Source organism: Heterodontus francisci, chromosome 37, assembly GCF_036365525.1.
Source record: "Heterodontus francisci isolate sHetFra1 chromosome 37, sHetFra1.hap1, whole genome shotgun sequence".
Taxonomy (NCBI): Eukaryota; Metazoa; Chordata; class Chondrichthyes; order Heterodontiformes; family Heterodontidae; genus Heterodontus; species Heterodontus francisci.
In genome coordinates this window covers 24,861,055-24,881,401 of record NC_090407.1, presented here as the reverse complement: position 1 = coordinate 24,881,401, position 20,347 = coordinate 24,861,055, and the positions used below count along the sequence as shown (strand labels likewise).

At 40.6% G+C, this 20,347-nt stretch overlaps 1 protein-coding gene across 1 annotated transcript; it reads left to right on the top strand.

The window, feature by feature from the left end:
* Window positions 1–1,571: 1,571 nt before the first annotated feature.
* Window positions 1,572–20,243, top strand: casp9 (caspase 9, apoptosis-related cysteine peptidase). The gene is made up of 9 exons (XM_068017347.1): window positions 1,572–1,821; window positions 3,258–3,471; window positions 7,530–7,591; window positions 8,463–8,639; window positions 10,430–10,519; window positions 13,075–13,225; window positions 15,078–15,251; window positions 17,189–17,298; window positions 18,954–20,243. The coding sequence occupies exons 1-9, from the start codon at window positions 1,690–1,692 to the stop codon at window positions 19,065–19,067; spliced, it is 1,224 nt and encodes a 407-aa protein (XP_067873448.1). The 5' UTR covers window positions 1,572–1,689; the 3' UTR covers window positions 19,068–20,243.
* Window positions 20,244–20,347: the final 104 nt, after the last annotated feature.

Below are 20,347 nucleotides of genomic sequence, written 5' to 3'. Positions count from 1 at the left end.
GAGTACTGTGTACAGTATGGTCTCCTTATTTAAGGAAGGATGTAAATGTGTTGGAAGCAGTCCAGAGAAGGTTTACTAGACTAATATCTGGAAAGGGCAGGTTGTCTTATGAGGAAAGATGGGACAGGCTAGGCTTGTATCTGCTGGAATTTAGAAGAGTAAGAGATGACTTGATTGAAACAAATAAGATCCTGAGGGGTCTTGACAGGGTGGATGTGGAAAGGATGTTCTTCTTGTGGGAGAATCTAGAACTAGGGGTCACTGTTTAAAAATAAGGGGCTGCCCATTTAAGACAGGGATGAGAATTTTTTCTCTCAGAGGGTCGTGAGTCTTTGGAACTCTTTTCCTCAAAAGGCGGTGGAAGCAGTCTTTAAATATTTTTAAGGCGGAAGTAGATAGATTCTTGATAAGCAAGGGGGTGAAAGATTATCAGGGGTAGGTGGGAATGTGGAGTAATCAGTTCAGCCATGAACTTCTTGAATGGCGGAGCAGGCTCGGGGGACCGAGTGGCCTACTCTGCTCCTTATTCATATGTTGTCACATAGCTATTTATGGGAGCTTGCTATGCGCAAATTGGCAGCTGCATTTCCTACATTAAAACAGTGACTACACTTCAAAAGTACTTCATTGGGTGTAAAGCTATAAATGCAAGCCTTTCCTTTTTTAGGACTGATATAAGAAGGTAATTCTTCATGCAGAGCGAGATCAACACTTGGAGCTGTGAGAAACGTAGCCCACTTAATAATAATTTACACCAAGTCAAACTCTGAAGAAGTAAGTTTATTTAACGTTCTTGCAAGATCGGGTGTCCTACAAGCAGGCACACCGATCAACATACTCAGTTCATGTTTATACAATACAAATCCATTTTTCCACGCCTTTAGTTTACATTATTGGTTATAACATATTATGACACTAACCTATCCTATAGTTGCTACAGTCTCCTCCTCTGTTTACTTCTCCCCCTACTCTAACTTTCTAGCCCCTAACTCTTGTTGTTGTTTTACCTTATTTGGCTCTCCATTGTGTGTTTTAACTTGCAGCTGTCAGCCTTTATCTTAGTGGGGCAGTTTCTTATTCACTACATCCTTTGTTCTAACTCTTGCTGTTTCTCTTTTCTCTGCCTAAGCACAATTTTTAACTGCTGTACTGTCTCAAGGTCTTTACTTACATACCCTTATCAGTTCTCTTTTTCAGTGATTTCATTATGTTGTGTAGAAATGACTTCTCGGTAATTTTCCACAAGCTGTAGAAACAACATTTCAGTATTTCTTATTCTCACAGAACCGAGTGTTGGAGGCAGAAACCCTGGAATAATGTAAGAGGCAACTAGATGCAGCAGTGGGAAGAATGTAGGATTGTTCTGCATAAATTAGTTAAAATGAGCAGAATGGTTTTCCCCTTATAAAGCAATGCTCTTGGTCAGGCTTATATTCAGAGTTGTTTATTGAGTTGTAAGCTCTTTGTAAGTTGTTATAAGTTGATTTGTATGCCAATATTATTTTCCACTCATCCCCATATCCTCAGTTTACCTCATGTTGCCCTCTTTCTCCTCTCAGGCCTACTTTGGGGAACTGGCTCCAGCAAAGCCTGACTCAAGCGGGACCCGGAAGCGATTGGCCACCATCTTATGTGGGTCGGGGATCGAGTTGTTAATTATGTTTCTCGCTGCTGTGGATCTGTATCAAGATGAACGAGTGTCAGAGAAAACTTCTGCAGAGATATCGCCTGAAGCTGGTGACAAAGCTGCGTCCCGAACTTCTTTATGATTTTCTGGTGGAGAAAGGAATTTTCACTGAGGACATGATAGAGGAAGTCAAGGTGTGATGGGGAACAAACGGAGTCAGTCAGTATTTCTTTGAAGTCTCTTCTTCCAGCCAAATGCTCCAGGTCTCGCTGGGGTTCATAGCGTCACAGGCATTAGGGCAGACGCTGGCCGGGAGAGTAAGTGGGCTCGACTGTGATGCTGTACACGGTTGAATATCCCAGTACGTATCTGGGGTCCTTGGGCAAGTGGGGTACCTGTAGTCAGCTAGCACTTGTGGAATCCCAGAATGTCATCAAAAGAAATTTATTTTATATATAATATTGCAATTAATATGACAACTGTAAGAAGTATAACAAATGTTAGCCAAATGTGTAAACTACATAATAGCATGAGTTACTTTGCTTTAAGATTTACCTGTTTTGATATACAGTTACAGTTAAAATAGTTGGTGAACCATTCCTATTTGGATCTTATAGTTAAATACTTTGTGTATTAACTGTTCATATTAATTGCTACTGTGGTGTGTCAAATATGAAGCACTGCAATTGATACTGTGCAACAAAATAATTTAAGAAAATCAAGTCAGTTTGAATAAAATGTTTTAATAACTTCTGTCGGCTTGCCTTGTTTCTTTCCTTTTCTCTTGTCTATGTTTACTATTTTATATGTAAGCACTAGATGAAGCTGTTTTCTTGTGCCTACAGTCCTGCCCTCCATCCTCAAGCTACTTTCCATATCTCTTAAAATTGACTCCATGACTCTGAAACCAACAAGGAGACAATATTAAAGCCTCTCACGATTGTATAATCCTTTTGTGTTTTTGTGCCATCTTTGATAATGCAAAATGCCTAAGGGTTGAAAATGAAACTAGCCCTACATGTTTAAATAGGTTTCAAATCATATTTATACTCTTGTAGAAAATAAGTGCTCAACTCGATTTCACGGGGAAATATATTGCATGTTTTGGGACTGAGCCAAAATAAACCCTCCAAAGTTTGTGTTTTTAATCCCTGCTCTGTGCGATCAGTTAATCTCAACTGTGACAATAATGAGGTGTCACAACTATACTTTGGGGAAGAGCAAATTAGGTGTCCACAGTCAAAACTGCATGTTTGTGGGTGGGGACATATTGTGACAGGATACGTCCAAGAAAACAGGAGAACAAGAGGGAGAGTGAGGGAATGTTTGAGACCTAGCCAGCCACTATTCAGCATAGGAACTGTAGAATCTGAATGTTTATATTGGCTGTTGTAAGCTGGACTGTGCATGCGTTGAAGATTTGCGTGAGATTTAACTATTCCTTATTTCTGTCTGAAATCTGTCTTTGGTCTCTGTTTGGCCATCTCATGATGGAATTCTGGAAGATTAGGCATTTAAATAAACCAAATGCTAGCTAACATTGTGACTATGTACAAATATTGCTTAGTTTGATATTACAGTATTTAAATGATAGTCAAAATGTAGTTCACAGCATTTTCTTTGACTGTAGAATTCGGGCACACGCAGGGACCAAGCCCGTCAATTGATAACTGATTTGCAGACTCGGGGGTCAGAAGCATTTCCTGCATTTTTGGAGAGTCTGGAGAAAACCAGGCAACATGAGCTTGTCGACTTACTGCGAGAGGGGCTCTCCAACCAAGCCAGCTCTTCCACCTCTGTTAAACCTTTACAGCCGGTGACCCAGACTTCTCAACCAGTCCAATGTACGTAAGGAATCTATGAGAATCTAGTTGTGTTTGTTAAGAAGCTGCTTGCAATATGGATTTACTTTAACTCTGTTCTGGCTACTATTTAGTGGCTAATTCAGGACCAGTTTGTAAGTACTGAGGTGTCACTAAGAATCTCAGCCATTATGTTTAGGCAGGTGTTGAACAGTTGGCCTTTCCTCCCATTGGGAAGCATATAGAAAGAATTAAAATGGTGACTAATGGTTAACAGGCTCGAATGGTGCGCAAAATGGTACAGCAAACCCAAGGGAGGTTCTGATTTAGCAAGTGGTTCAGACACTGAGGAACAGATAAGGCAGTGAAACTGGGATATATCAAAGAAACACTGGGAATGAAAGATGAGGAAGAGTGGGACTACACTGGTTTTGTTCCCGATTCCCTGTAATTGAACGTGAGCATTGTTTTTTGCTATAATTTTTTTTTATTTGTTCATGGGATGTGTGCGTCGCTGGCCAGGCCAGCATTTATTGTCCATCCCTAATTGCTCGTGAGAAGGCGGTGGTGAGCTGCCTTCTTGAACCACTGCAGTCCATGTGGGGTAGGTACACTCACAGTGCTGTTAGGAAGGGAGTTCCAGAATTTTAACCCAGCGACAGTGAAGGAACAGCAATTATAGTTCTAAGTCAGGACGGTGTGTGGCTTGGAGGGCAACTTGTAGGTGGTGGTGTTCTCATGCATCTGCTGCCCTTGTCCTTCCAGGTGGTAGAGGTCGTGGGTTTGGAAGGTGCTGTCGAAGAAGCCTTGGTTCGTGGCTGCAGTACATCTTGTAGATGGTACACACTGCTGCCACTGTGCGTCAGTGGTGGAGGGAGCGAATATTTGTGGATGGGGTGCCAATCAAGTGGGCTGCTTTGTCCTGGATGGTGTTGATCTTCTTGAGTGTTGTTGGAGATGCACCCATCCAGGCAAGTGGCGAGTATTCCATCACACTCCTGACTTGTGCTTTGTAGATGGTGGACAGGGTTTGGGGAGTCAGGAGGTGAGTTACCGCAGGATTCCTAGCCTCTGACCTGCTCTTGCAGCTGCGGTATTTATATGGCTACTCCAGTTCATTTTCTGGTCAATGGTAACCCCCCAGGATGTTAGAGGGGGATTCAGTGATTGTAACACCATTGAATGTCAAGGGGAGATGGTTAGATTCTCTCTTGTTGAAGATGGTCATTGCCTGGTACTTGTGTGGCGCGAATGTTAAATAAATCAGTTCATTCGGGCTATGAAGTGTACACTTTCAAACTGGTTTGTTTTTCAATACATGGCACTGTGAGATCTGACATAAAGAAAGACTTGCATTTTTTTTTAGCACCTTTGACAACCTAAGGGTGTTCCAAAGCACTCTACAGCCTGGATATTTGTGTTTAATATTTCTCATCTTTGAAACTACTTTATTTTAAACTTACGCTTTATAAAAAGTGGCCTGAGGAGTAAAGTGTAAATCAGCTTCATTTATAGAAATCCAGGGTCGGTACAAGCAGGATCTGATGAAAGATTTGTGTCTAGTGACTGCAACAACAACCTGCAATATAGAAATATATAACATAGAAAAACATCCCAGTGTTTCACAGAGGTGTAATTAGGCAAAAATGGACATTGAACCAGAAGAGGTGCTATTAGGAGGAATGAGAAAAAGCTTGGTTAAAGAAGTGACTTTTAAGGAAAGCCTTGGGTGGGATGGAGAGGCAGAGGGGATTCCAGAGTGTGGGGCCGCCAATGGTAGGGCAGTGAGGGGGTTGGGAGGAGGGATGCTCAAGCTGCTGGAGTTGGAGGAACGGAGTTCTGGGGGTGAGGCTTCTAGGACTGAAGAAGTTTAAATGGGTAGGGAGGGTCCAGGCTATGAAAGAATTTAAACATGAGAATGTTAAGATTTTAGGATTTAAGGGACTGGGAGCCAAAGCAGGATAGTAAGAACAATGGTGATAAGTCAGCAGGACATGGTGTGGGATAGAATAGGATAAGCAGAGATTTGGATGAGCTGATGTTTACAGAGTGTGGAAGATGGAAGGGCTGTCCAGGACAGAATTAGAACAGACAATTCTAGACAAAGGGATGGATGTAAATTTCTTCAGCAGATGGACTTCAACAGGGGCAGAGATGGGCAATCTTTCAGAGGTGGAAGTAGGCAGTCTTTGCGACAGAGAGGATATATCGGAAACTCAACTTGGGATCAAATAGGATGCCGAGGTTGTGAACAGTATAGCTTAGCCTGGGATACTAGCCAGATTAGGGAATGGAATCATTGGCAAGGGTCTGGAGTTTGTGGTTGTGATCAAAACAATGGCTTTGTTTTTCAACAACAACACGTTTATATAGCACTTTTAATGTAACAAAACATCCCAAGGTGCTTCACAGGAGCATTGTGACACTGAGCCAGATAAGGAGATATCAAGTCAGATGACCAAAAGCTTGGTTAAAAAAGTAGGTGTGTCTTGAAGGAGGAAAGCGAGGTAGAGAGGTAATTCCGGAGCTTAGGGCCTAGGCAGCTAAAGGCACGGCCACCAATGGTGGAGCAATTAAAATCAGGATACTTGAGGCCAGAATAGATGAGTGCAGGTATCTTGGGAGGGTTGTGGGCATGGAGGAGATTACAGAGATAGGGAGAGTTGAGGCCTTGGAAGGATTTGAAAACAAGGGTGAGAATTTTAAAATCGAGATGTTGCTTGACTGAGAGCCAATGTAGGTCACTGAGCACAGGGAGCAAATATTTTCCCAATATTTAATGAGGAAAATTCAACAAAGACTGGATGTCAGTAAAGCAGTCTGACAGTACAGAGGCAATGAAAGGGTCGAGAGAGGTGGTTAAGAGGTAGAGCTGGGTGCTGTTAATGTACATATGGAAGCTAATGTCCAAATTGTGTCTCTAAGGGACAACATGTAGCTGTAGATGAGGAAAAGGAGTGGGTCAAGGATAGACCCAGAGACAATGGTGATGGGTAGGTGCAAAGAAAATACATTGAGAAAGATGCTCTGGCTCCCATCAAACAGGTAAGAATGAAGCCAAAAGAGGGCAATTCTACTGAGTTGCACAAGAGAGGAGAGGGTTTGGAAGAGGATAGTATGAGGACCGTCTCGAGGGCTGATGTGGTTGAGAAGAAAAATGCACCAGGGTTGCAGTCACAGAGGATGTCTCTTGTGACTCTGGTTTGGGCTGTTTCAGGGTGGAAACCTGATTGGAGAGATTCAAATTTGCAGGAAAGATGAGCACAAATTTCAGAAGCAACAAATTCAAGGACTTGGGAGAGGAAATGGGAATTTGGAGGCTGGGTGGTTGTTTGAGGACCTAAGGATTGAGGGGTATTTTTTGAGCCAGTTTTGAAAGGGAGGGATGTGGTACCCGTGGAGAGGAAGGGCAGTTGAATGGTCAGCTATTTAGCGGGAATGTGGTCAAGAGAGTAGAAGATGGGTTTCATGGACCAGGTGAGCTTGGATAGTGCATGAGGGGAAATAGGACACAAACTGGAGAATGAAACATGATCAAGGTCAGGGAAGGAGAGCCTGAGGGGAGAGATTTTGCTTGGTGGGTGAAGGTAAGGGAGGTAGCTGAACATAGTGGCAAAATCTATACGCTCCATAAACGTGGAGGTGTGGCTGGAAGGGATGGGGGAATGAGGTTTAAGAAGATGGTTAAGAAACATAACTGGAGGTTATCTTGGCTCTCCAGGATCATCCTGAAGTAGTGGGCATATTTTTCAGAGGAGAATGAAGCCTGATTGTACTTGCAGCCAGATCTGGTGATGGATGCATAAACTAGTTGTGCATCAGATTTGCTCTCGTCTGTATCCCTTGGACTTGAGAGAACAAAGATGGGGCTGAACTGGAGGAGTGATCAGGATAAGAAAGTAAAGATTTTACTTGGAATAAGGACATCAAAAGGTAAAGGGGAGAGAGTATCAAGCAGGTTGACACTGTAGAAGTATTGTGGCGATTGGAAGGCCAAAGTGTTGGGCAGTTAGGAGTTTGAAAATGCAGCTGTAAGTGACTTAGATGAAATTTTTTATATGGAGGAAGATGCATTACGATTTTGTGTCCTTGTGTTTCAGGTTCGGATACTGATTTCATAGTTCCAAGAAAAACAATTACAGAAAGACAACATGATGACATGGTGAGTGTTTGTAACACAGTACCTGTACAAGCTGTTTGCTTGTTCAGTTTAGGATAATGATTGGTACGGGGGATAATTCAGTCCCAAATTCAATTTGTGCTAGTTTTGCAGATGTTTGTATGTATAAACCCATACCAACATAGTGACCATACATGGATGGAATTGATACTTTATTAAGATTTAAAATGAGGACTGGTTGATAACTACATTAGTCTTTTAGCCTGGGACATGAGATTCTATTGATTTTAATTTCATGGAACCAGTCTGTCTGCTCTTAAGGTTCATGTATGGAATAAATTAGTTATTCTTAATGCAGCACGTAGTGTACATAGGTTTACAGTACAAGTTTCTGCTATTTGGTTATGAATTAGTGCTTCTCCTTAGAGTAGTTAAATGGATATAGTTTGTTGAAAGTTGAAAAATTACCACTGATACAGTAAGTGCTGATTGTCTGATGCTAAAGTTAGAGTACATTGTTAGAGCAGAGAAGCATTTCCATGTATCTGCTGAGAGATCTTGACTAACAGAGTGTTCCATTCTTTATCACTGATATCCATCACTTTGATTTACCACTCCCAGAGAAAGACATTATTAAAACAATAAAATTGTGCACTGATGCAGTTAATTCAAAAGTGCTTAATTTATCTCATAATTCTGTTTTTAATCACCAAATTTCACTGTGTTATTTACATAGAACTTACATGACAGAAACAGGTCATCCTGTTCAAGTTATTAGATTGTTTACATTTTTAGTGCAAAGAAAAGGACATTGAATTATCAAGAAGAGACTGTATTGAGTGAAAATTGTATTTCCATTTTCAGCAAGTGTTCAGTTTCTGTAGATTTCACCTTTCACTTTGCCTACTTCTAGATTTATAAAATGGACGCTAATCCTTGTGGCTGTTGTTTGATCATCAACAATGTGGATTTCTATCCAAGCAGTGGTTTAAATTGTCGTTCAGGCTCTGACATCGATTGTGAAAATGTGCAGAAACTCTTTCAGGAGTTGCACTTTGAGGTTATTGTTAAAAGAAATCTGACCAAACAAGTGAGTATTTCCACACATAACTATTAACCTTTGACTAGTCATTATAGTCATAGAGCACACAATGTGCCTGTAAAGCAGATCACAGCCTTGCATCAAACACAGTGTAAGGGTATCTCTGTCTATTACAAGCAACCTGTAACTTCAGAACCAACCATGATTGTTCCAAAGAGCCAGAAAAAGAGAACTATTGACTGTGCTCAAAGCATGGCCACCGAAGCACTGATTGCCCCCACTGTATGAACAGCACACAGTGTTACAGCTACCCATCCAAATTCACCAGGAGCTTTGCACAATCCCTCATATTTTCATTGGAGTTAACTTCAGCCTATGCACTATGCAAAATTTCTATTCCTAGAATTTAGCAGTTAACTTCCAGAATTTATCCAGGCTTTTATGAAAAGCAGGTAGGTACACCTATGGCAGAGCCTTCTGCATAATACGAACATAGGAACAGGAGTAGGCCATTTAGCCCCTCAAACCAGTCCCACTATTCAACGAGATCATGGCTGATCTGCGACCTGTCTCCGTATACATGCCTTTTCCCCATATTCCTTAATACCTTTGATTAACAAAAATTATCAATCTCAGATTTAAAATTAATAACTGATCTAGTATCAATTGTCATTTGTGGAAGAGAAGTTTCAAACTTCTACCAGCCTTCAACACAGATAATTTAAGGTAATAGATTTTTGTAGGAAGTATAGGGAGTCACTTATTACTTGGAAGGTGCGAGTGGGGTAGAGGAACAAAGGGATCTTGGGGTACAAAAGTCACGTCACAGGTTAGCAAAGTCGTAAAAAAGCAAACCAAGCATTAGACTTTATTTCTAGAGGGATAGAATTTAAAAGTGGGGAAATTATGCTAAACCTGTATCGAACCTTGGTTAGACTACACTTAGAGTACTGCATGCAGTTCTGGTCACCATATTATAAAAAAGATATAGAGGTACTGGAGAGGGTGCAGAGAAGATTTACATGGATGATACCCGAAATGCATGGATGTACATATCAGGAAAGGATGAACAGGCTGGGTCTTTTGAAAAAGAAGGCTAAGGGAGTGATGTGATAGAGGACTTTAAAATTATGGAAGGTTTTGATAGAGTGGATACAGAGAAAATGTTTCCACTTGTGGGGAAGAGCATAACTAGAAGCTATTAATATGATAGTCACCAAGAAATCCAATAGAGAATGCAGAAGAAAGTTCTTTACCCAAAGAGTGGTGAGAATGTGCAACTTGCTACCACAGGGAGTGGTTGAAGAAAATAGCATAGATGCATTTAAGAGGAAGCTAGACAAGCATGTGAGGGAGAAGGGAATAGAGAGTTACAATGGTAGATTTAGATGAGAAAAGATGGGAGGGGGCTTGAGTGGAGCATATATGCCAGCAGGGACTGGTTGGGCTGAATGGCCTGTTTCTGTGTCATATATCCTATGTTTCCTAATTTCACTCATGAAATGTCTGGCTCTAATTTTTAGACTATACACCCTAGTCCTAGTTTCTCCAACCAGCAGTTGGAGTTGGACATAGCAGAAGGTTTAATCTTTATATAATGACTTTATCCATCCCTGAAACTGTATGTGGTACAAGCCCTTAGAGATACCTGCTGCCTTATGATTTTCTTTCTCCTCTAACTCCCAACCACTTTACACTTGCTCAGGCGAAACTGAATGACAATACTATGATTACATGTTCCCCATGGTGACTTGATTTGTGAAAGTCTTAGTTTTAACAAATGTTGCATCATGGATTGTTGGTGTTTCCTCATTCTGTTCTATGTTTCTCTCTGACAGGTAATGGTGGAGGAGCTGAAGAGTCTTGCTCACAAGGACCATAAGAATTTCGACTGTTGTGTTGTAGTTATTCTTTCACATGGCAGTCAGGTGAGTCACAATGCTGACTTAACAATAGATACAGTAGCTGCATGGCATAATTTAGTCTGGTGGGTCAGTAATACTGAAACAATAAGGGTGCAATTTTCTTGTTTGACTTCTGTTTGTGTGTTTTGGTGTTTTTCTCTTTGGTTTTAACTTCTACTGCCACCTAGCAACCATTTGCTTTCTACTTCTTTTTCTGCTCTAGTTTTTCCTGTTCTGTTTCCTGCTGAACCTGACTTAGAAACATTTCTTTTGCATAATAACAATGACCTTACTAAATGTATAATTGTACCACTACCTATGATGTACTGCCCTTTGGTGGATTATACAAATTTGTGCACGATCTTTGAGCTGCTACACTGGTGAGGAAGTGGTGTGTTTTTTTAATATTCCTTCATGGGATGTGGGCATTGCTGGCAAGGCCAACATTTGTTGCCCATCCCTAATTGCCTTTGACAACTGAATGGCTTGTGAGGCCATTTCAGAGGGCAGTTGAGAGTCAACCACAGTGCTGTGGGTCTGGAGTCACATATAGGCCAGACCAGATAAGGACAGCAGATTTCCTTCCCTAAAGGGCATTAGTGAACCAGATGTGTTTTTTTTTTACAATCGATGATAGTTTCATGACACCATTACTGAGATTAGTTTTCAATTCCAGCTTTTTTGATTAATTAACTGAATTTAATTTCCACCAGCTGCTGTGGTGGGATCTGAATCTGTGTCCCCTGGGCATTAGTCTGGGTTTCTGGATTACTAGTTCAGTGACATTACCACTATGCCACCATCTTCTAAAGACCTGCAGGTCACAGTTCCTTTAGTATTCCTGCAAAGGACAGACATGCAAGCGAGGTCCAATAGAGTGCACTCTAACACAAGCCTTTTGGGAGAATTGAATCAAAGACTGAAAATGCTGGAAATACAGCAGGTTCATCAGTGTCTATCAAAGAGTAAGGACAAGTAAACGTTTGGGGAAAATTGTTCTTTTCTCTCTTCAGATGCTGACTAGATCTGTGTTTCCAGCATTATTACATTTCAGATTTCCACTATTTGTTGGGTTTTTTGTGCTTATTTTTCTCATTGATGCAAAATGCTTGGCAGTGACATTTGTTAGACTTCAACTTCTGGAATGACTGAAAATAGATGTACAGACAGATAGAGTTTGAATTAAAAATCAAACAGTGTTATACGGAAAGAGCAGTTTAATATCTTGACATGAGGGATATTATTGTTGTTAAACTGAAATAAAGTTGCAAAATGCTTTTGGCCAATTTGGGTTGTTAAATAGCAACTAGGGACCAAGAACCCTACAGTAATCCCATATTTCCTACCACCTACCTACACTAGGGGCAATTTACAATGGCCAATTTACCTATCACCTGCAAGTCTTTGGCGGTGGGAGGAAACCGGAGCACCCGGCGAAAACCCACGCGGTCACAGGGAGAACTTGCAAACTCCGCACAGGCATTACCCAGAATTGAACCCGGGTCTCTGGAGCTGTGAGGCTGCAATGCTAACCACTGCGCCACCCTTGAACTTGTAGCAGCTATGGATAGCAAATAACTGTTTTGGAAAAGCATGCTGCTTTTTGCCTACTTGTTACTGAATTTCTGCTTAAGTCGAGAGAATGAAGGGGACCTTTGTCCTGGTCAAAACTTCCAGCCTAAGATGGTACAAAAAAAATCAGAGGTCAGTTCATCATGGTATGTCCCTATGTACATTTGTCAAGGAGCTGGCTTTGTTCCCATAACTGGTAAATGGTGCATGGTGTGGGAGTGCTTACAAACAGAGAAATCAAATGCATTAGCTGAGAAGTAGGTAGGGGAAATAAACTATTTGTAGTGTGTGGCGTATCCCTTTATTTGATGAATAAGGGCGACTACTTCTCAATATGGAACCTTTTTTTTTTCCTTTCATGCTCGAGTGAAACTTTGTACTCATTTAACTGAAGAGTATTTCTACTTGGGAATGGAATAATTTCCGATTTCAGGCACTTACTGGAAGCATCAAGCACTGCCAGGTCAGGTACAGCATGGCTTAACTACAGAGTAAAGCGATTCTCTGCCTCATTCCAATAATGTACCTCAGTCCCATCCTCAGATGGCACCCTAAAATAAAAGCAAAATACTACGGATGCTGGAAATCTGAAATGAAAATAGAAAGTACTGGAAATACTCAGCAGGTCTGGCAGCATCTCTCTCCACAGATGTTGCCAGACCTGCTGAGTATTTCCAGCACTTTCTGTTTTTATCCCAGACGGCACCCCTTACTGCAATACTGTGATATTCTACATCTGTCATATCAGCCTTCCTTGTCTGTTCTCTGAGAATGACAGTTTACAGGACAGCTATCGGACCAAAGATTTTCATCCCATCATTACGTATACTAAACACAAGTCAGTATAGAACAAGTATTAGTGTGTAAATTATCCTTTTTACGGTAACTGACATTAGCTGGGTATGGGTGCACACTGCAGTTGCAACTACATTAGCCACATTTCCTGGGCATAGGTGCATACTCTACTGTTGTAATGTTGAAAGTTATACATGTGTTTCTTTACTCAGGCTCAGCACAGACAATTTCCTGGTGCAATTTTCGGAGTGGATGGGGGTCAACCAGTGCCAGTTCAGCATATTGTCAGCTACTTTGATGGTTCACACAGCCCAACACTGCGTGAAAAGCCCAAATTATTCTTCGTTCAGGCCTGTGGCGGAGGTAGGTGCCATAATTGTTGCTGAGTTACAGAAATAGCTCATCTATTGGAGGCATTAAAAAAATCAGTGTAGTTACTATTGGTGTTTAATTAAGCAGTCAGTGAACATATTCAAGAGTTAGTCCAAAATAGTTATATAACTGTAATCAGAGTCCTTCCAGTCTTGTGCCTGGGTCTCTAGCGGCACTATTATTCTCATTGTATTGCCAAGCTTGGATGGATTAGTACTTTAACTCAGCCTTAGAAACCATGTTCAAATCAGCACTAAAATATTTACTGTCAAGATATGGTAGTGTAGTGGTTATGTTGCTGGACTAGTAATCCAGTGGCCTGGACTAATAATCAAGAGAATCTGTTTTCAAATTTAGTTCAGGAAGAGGATGGCAGTTTGAGAATTTAAATTCTGTTTTAAAATAAAATCTGGGAATAAAAGTATTGGAGTTAAAGGTATTGGTAAATGTGACCATGAAGCTTTTGGATCGCTGTAAAAACCCAACTGTATATTTCGTGCCACCTTTACCCAGTCTGGCCTATATGTGACTCCAGACCCACAGCAATGCGGTTCCCTCTTAACTGCCCTCTGAAGTGGCCTAGCAAGACCCTCAGTTATATCAAACCACTACAAAGAATAACAAGAATAAAATTAGAGGTACCACTTGACTGCAACCTGGACAAGAAATTAGGATGCAAGAAAGGCACACTCAGCCCAATCGGTCCTGCAAAGTCCTCCTCAGTAACATCTGAGGACTGGTGCCAATGTTGGAAGGGTTGTCCCGCAAACCAGTCAACCCGACATAGTCATCATTAGCCAACATCCCAGATTCCTTTATCACCATCTCTGGGTATGTCTATCCCACTGGCTGGACAGATCAACCAGAGATGGGAAAACTTTGGTATACAGTCAGGAGTGGCACTTGGTGTCCTCAATAGTGAGTCCAAACCCCATGAAGCCTCGTGCTGCAGGGCAAGAAAACCTTCTGCTGATTACCACCTCCAGTTCTCCCTCAGCTGATGAATCAGTCCTCCTCCATAGATTTTACTCTGCATGGGAGTACTGCCACTGACAGTGCTGCCTAAGCCCTGAGGAATGTAGCTGCCACACACAGACACACACCCTTCCTCTCTTCAAAGGCATAACTCAGGACATATTATGACTTTACAGAATTTTTTGTTGTACCTCCAGCATTACTTACTTGGTGAAGTAATTGGGTTAGTGCTCCCCTCTTGTATTACATTCAGGCACTTCCTTTATCTCTTATTGGTGCATCTTCCACATTGCAAGCACACTAAGAGGGGAAGAAATATGAGCACAAGAACTGAACAATTAAGGAAAAGCTACCCTATTTCCACATTTGGTTTATTCTATTGTTTGCATTCAGGGAAAAATATTACTTTGAATTTTTAGCATTTGTATTACCATTTGCCTTTTTTCATAGAATCATAGAAAGTTAGTATAGGTAGAGGCCATCACCGCTGTGCAGGTGGTAGCTCTTCAAACTGAGCTATCTACACTAATCCCATTACTCTGCCCTTTTCCTACATGTTTTTATATTCCATTCTCAAATATTTATCCAATTTTCTTTGAAATTCTTTACTACTCTTTACTCCCAGCCTCTTTGGTCATGTACTATCTCATCGTCTCCTCTTATGTGCTTCATCTCTAACTGCTTTTTATCAGTGGTCAGTGCAGCATTGAAAGAGAGAGGGCAAAAGAAAGCACGAGTGAGAAAGACCAGCACTGCAGACAGAGAACACCTTTGTGCACTATCTCTGAGCATCCAAATTATCTGAAGGACACAGTCCAACGGGCATGTACTTTCACAGCATTACAGTGAAACTTTTTCATTCTTTCAGATCTGAAGGATACAGGATTCAAGACAGCTGAGGAGGTGGACAGTGCTCTTGAAATACCCAATGACACTGTTAGTTTGCAGACCGACGCAACTCCATGTCGAGCAGATGAGCCAGATGCAGTATCGAGCTTACCAACCTCCAGTGACATTTTGGTTTCATATTCTACATTCCCAGGTACCTTTACTTGCCCAGTTAGTGCCTCGGGAGTGATGTGATCCATGTTTTGTTTCGATCCAAGTGAATGTCAACACTGTTGCATTTTTGGGTTCAAGCAGCTAGCATCAGTCAGTTTTTAACATTTTTGCTGACCTATATTAATTCCTTCCTTGTGATTTTCGAGCTTATCAAAATGATGAATATTAATGCTGAAAAATGAAGCACTTTCCATTTCTGACACACCAACTACAGCACTGTGATATTTTTCATTCCCAACATCAGTCAACATCGTGGGCTTCATTCATTGAGATAACTAGCTCTTACCAATTAGCTGCAGAGTTTTATGCTGTACTCCCACCTTGTAAGAAAAAATAGTATTATTGGAAAAAAAACTTAAGTTTCCAAAAAAAGTTTGTAAAGAAATTATGGTTTTGAAATGAAGTTACAGACATTGAAGAGAACACAATATTACTCAGCTGGGTGTCCCTGATGGTGAGAAACCTAAATGTTGAATGCTAGTTTACATTTTTGCATAGAATGTACAGGAGAGAAACAGGCCATTTGGGCCACCTGGTCCATGCCAATGTTTACACTCCACACGACTTTAATCCCACTCCTTTTCAGCTAACCCTACCAGCCATAACCTTCTGTTCCTCCTTCCTTCATGTGTTTATTCAGCTTACCCTTAAATGCATCTATGCTATTCATCTCAATCGCTCCTTGTGGTAGTGAATTGTACATTCTCACCATTCTGGGTAAAAAAAAAATTTCTATTGGATTTCTTGGTGACTATATTTATGATCCCTGGTTTTGGTCTCCCCCACAATTGGAAATATCTTCTATACAACTACTCAATCAAACCTTTTCATAATCTTAAAAGACCTTGTAGATCTAATCTAATCTCGAGAAGAAAGCCCCAGCCTGTTCAATCTTTCTTGATAGGTATAACTTCTCAGTTCTGGTATAATCCTTATAAATCTTTCTTGTACCTTCACCAGTGCCTCTATATCTTTTTTTTATCGTGTTGAGACCAAAAATGTTCAATGTACTCCAAGTGTGGTCTAACCAAGGCTCTATACAAGTTTAAAGTAACTTCTCTGCTTTTAAATTCTTTTCCTCTAGAAATAATCCCCAGTGCTTTGTTTACTTACTTTATGGCCTTATTAACACGTGTCGCTATTTTTAGTGTTGCGTTTATCTGTACATCTAGATCCCTTTGCTCCTCTATCCCATTTAGACTTATTTTCCAAGGACAATGCGGCTTCTTTATTCTTCCTACTAAAATGCACCACCTCACACTTATTTATATTGAAATTCATTTGCCAATTACACACCCGTTTTGCAAGTTTATTAATGTCTTGTATTTTGTCACAGTCATCCTAAGTATTAACTATACCCCCAATTTAGTGTCATTTTCAAATTTTGAAACTGTACTTCCGATTCTAGAATTCCAATTGTTTATGTAAATGGTGAACAATAGTGGTCCCAGCAACAATTCCTGTGGAACACCACCTCCCATCTGTTGCCAGTCTGAGTAACTTGTATTCCCAGTAATGATCCTTAAAGTACCAAGTCCTTTCCTGATTTTTACCAGGTAATTTAATTAAAGTGTTGTAAATATATTTATTGCAGTTTTCTTATTGCACTTGTTTTTGCTTGCAATATATTGTTGTTATATTCATAATATATAATATGTGTAATAGTGAACCTTATTTAGTGGATTGCAATTGCAGAGACTCTGGAGAACAGCACTCAGCTATTGGGCCAGTACCTAATGAGTTTTTGAAGTGCGGTCACAGCTTTGAGAGTTACGCAGTGACAGTTGTGGGCTGTGATGGGAGTGCAGCTTGACAGGATGCTGGGGCTGCATAAACAAATTAGTGCCTAAGATTTTTTTTCTCTGATTGTTACTTGTCAAAATGGGTTATTCGGATATTTTTGAACCCTTCCTTTAGGCTATGTGTCCTGGCGAGATAAAAAAGAGGGGTCTTGGTACATGAAGGCGCTAGTGCATGTATTCAGTAACTATGCTCACTCAGATGATCTACAAACACTCCTAACAAGGGTGAGTTGTTTTATTTTTACTCTGAACACAATACTGCTGGTTGAGTCTTAACATTTGGGGTCAACACTCCAAAACTGCATTGTGTTTATTTGGTACAGATTCTGGTGATTCCAATTCTCTCCAGTCCAATCTTCCACCTTCCACCCTATGTAAACGTGCTCATCCAAAATTCTGCACTATCTTAATTCACCCATTACCCCAGTGCTTGCTGACCTGCACTGGCTCCAGATCTGACCATTTTAAATCCTCATCCTTGTTTTCAAATCCCTACTTGGCCTTGCCCCTTCCTATCTGTGTAACTTCCTCCACCCCTACAAGCCTCCAATTCTGGTCTCTTGCACATCTTTTTTAATCACTCCACCATTGGCAGCCATCCTTTCAGCTGCTTTGGCCCTCAGCTCTGGAATTCCCTCCCTACCCCTCTCTCCTCCGTTAAGATGCTCCTTAAAACCTATCTCTTTGCTCAAATCCTTTCCGATTTCTCCTTCTGTGCCACAGTGTCAAAAATTGTTTTATTGATGATGCTGTTATTTAGGTGCCTTGGGATGTTTTCTAGATTAGAGGTGCTATATAAATGAAAGTTGTTGTAGTTTGATTCACCTGCTTAAAATCTCTCATTTATCTGCCACAAGTGACAACACCTCAGCCTTGTGTCAGACCTTGATTAATTGGAATTGGCTTTACAAACTATTTTTTCTTCTGAAGCAAAGCAACAATTTGGAAAGAGGGAAAATCTTTACTGGCACTGGTAATGCTGGAAATTTGTGGATCTTGCAAATCTGGACAGCTGTATCTAAATTAATCAGTATACATTTTTCTCAGCAGATGCACTTAGTGTATTGATATCAATATGTTAGAGGAAGCAGTTGTTCTTTATACGTGTACTCCTCTAATGCAATACTTCATTCCCTCAAAATGCTCCATCGCTACCATCACTAAAGATAGACCTTTATGCACCCATAGTTCAGTATTATTCAGCTCAAATTGGCCTCTCCAGATACAGTCCAAGTTTGGAAGGACAAATCTATAATTGTCCTGCTAGATGTTTTCATAGTTGAAGTGGACATGGTGTGGAAATTTGATGCACCGACTGTTAAGTTTTGCTGAAATTTTATAGACAACACCGATTACTTGAAATGTAGACTGTATCTGGAATATCAACAAGAACAGATTCAGTGGGCTGATTTTGCTTTTCCTTATTTTCTCACTAGTTTTTTTTCTGAAGGTACTAATCTTGTTGTAATATGGTTGAGGCATTCAGCAACCTCCCTGGGCAGCCATTCATCATGTATGTTGTCTTGGTGAGTGTTATTAGGCTGTTTCCTTTACAGTCAAGCCTGATCCTATCCTCATACATGCACTTTAGGTGCAGGTCACTAAAAGCGATCAGGAGAGAGGCCCTTGACCAGCTGACCCTCTGTTAATCCAGTTGAATTGCAATTCTGTAGCTGTCACCAGGGTTGCAATCACAGCCTGGGGATCAAATTTGAGAACTTCCTATCGCTCAGTTTCAGGACAGGCTGCATGCATCTTGGCTTTTCAAAAGTCTGTTTTACAGTTTAAAAAAAAAATATGGAACAGTATAAGCAGTTGGGCCTGTGCATCCTCTTGTTGAGAATTTTGAGCAGGTTGTTCAGAATATATCTATTTTTCAGGTGACAAGAACCATTTCAGAAAATGAGGAAGCTAAAGGAGTGTACAAGCAGATACCTGGTTCTTTCAACTTCCTTCGCAAACATTTTTACTTCTTTAACAAGGAGAAGAAATGACTTTTTCGGATTATGGACTGACGAGTATGTGTTGTCATCTTGGTGAAATTTACTTTGAAAAATCTCAAACATCTCAGTGCTCTGGTTTTAAAAGGAATTAATTATCACTGAGTGCTGATCAGCTGCTGTTCCTGGTTGTATATTTTTATTGCACCTCATAGAAATTTGTATCAGATTTGTGTAATGCAATGGAGTGTGACAGATGCAAATTAATCATTGAATGTATTTTAACGTGCGGGTGACAGTTTATTGCATAATTAGTGTACTAACCAGCATTGCCACAATTCAGTTCATTGTGCATACAAACAAAATAAAACTTATCTTTTTGGGGAGGAAGAATATTTAAATTGTTCTTCAAGACACTTCAATTGTTCAGTTGAGCGGTCACAGAAAGCAAGGTTTGGTTTCAGCACCAGAATTTTACCTGCCTCTATTGGACACTTATATTGATGAAAGAACAGTTGAGTTCACAATACGACATAATAGTGCTTCTTCAAACACACAGGGGACCACTGAAGATCAGTCGATGGTGACATGAGGCAATTATGTTCAGTTAATCTTGCCCTGCCCTACTCTTGAGTTTGATTGTGAAATAAGAGATTCGTATTTAATTAGCACCTTTGTCTTCTGTGCCCCATCAAGACGTGAGAATGGTAAGGAAACAACTTAGATCTTCGTATCGAGTTAGCTAATCTTAGCTGGAGTGGCAGTAGGGGTGCTACAATTGGTCTCAACCTTCTGGGATAGGAAGATAAAAACTAGCCAGTCTCCCTATCCCTGATCTCCATCCATGACCACTGCTGGAAGTTGAATGAAAATATGATTGGGCTGAGTTGTGATGCCCTCCATGTTGAATAGCTTGTCCGTGCTCACTGTCTATACTTAGGCATGAAATAGGTCAGCTGGACAAATCACCAGTATACGATTGGTACCTATGGAACTGTAATCCACCATGGAGTTAGCGCCTTCAGGAGGAGGAGAAAAAGGGGCAGATGCCAAAGGAAAAAGGTGATTGCAACAGTTGTCTGATATTTTAGTTATGGTGTGAATTGAATAAATTATGAAGATTTGTAAAATATTTAATATTCCATTGTCCTGTAACTTTGTCAGTGTATAGCCACAAAAGCAGTCACGAATGGTGTCTTTTTGTTTTGAAATAAAAATTCTTCTTAAAGATTTATACAAGAATGCTATATTTCCATTGGCCCTCTCTCAATGACAATTTGTGGTATTGGTTGCATTCTTTATGATTCCCTCACTAACACATGGCTCGCAGAAAA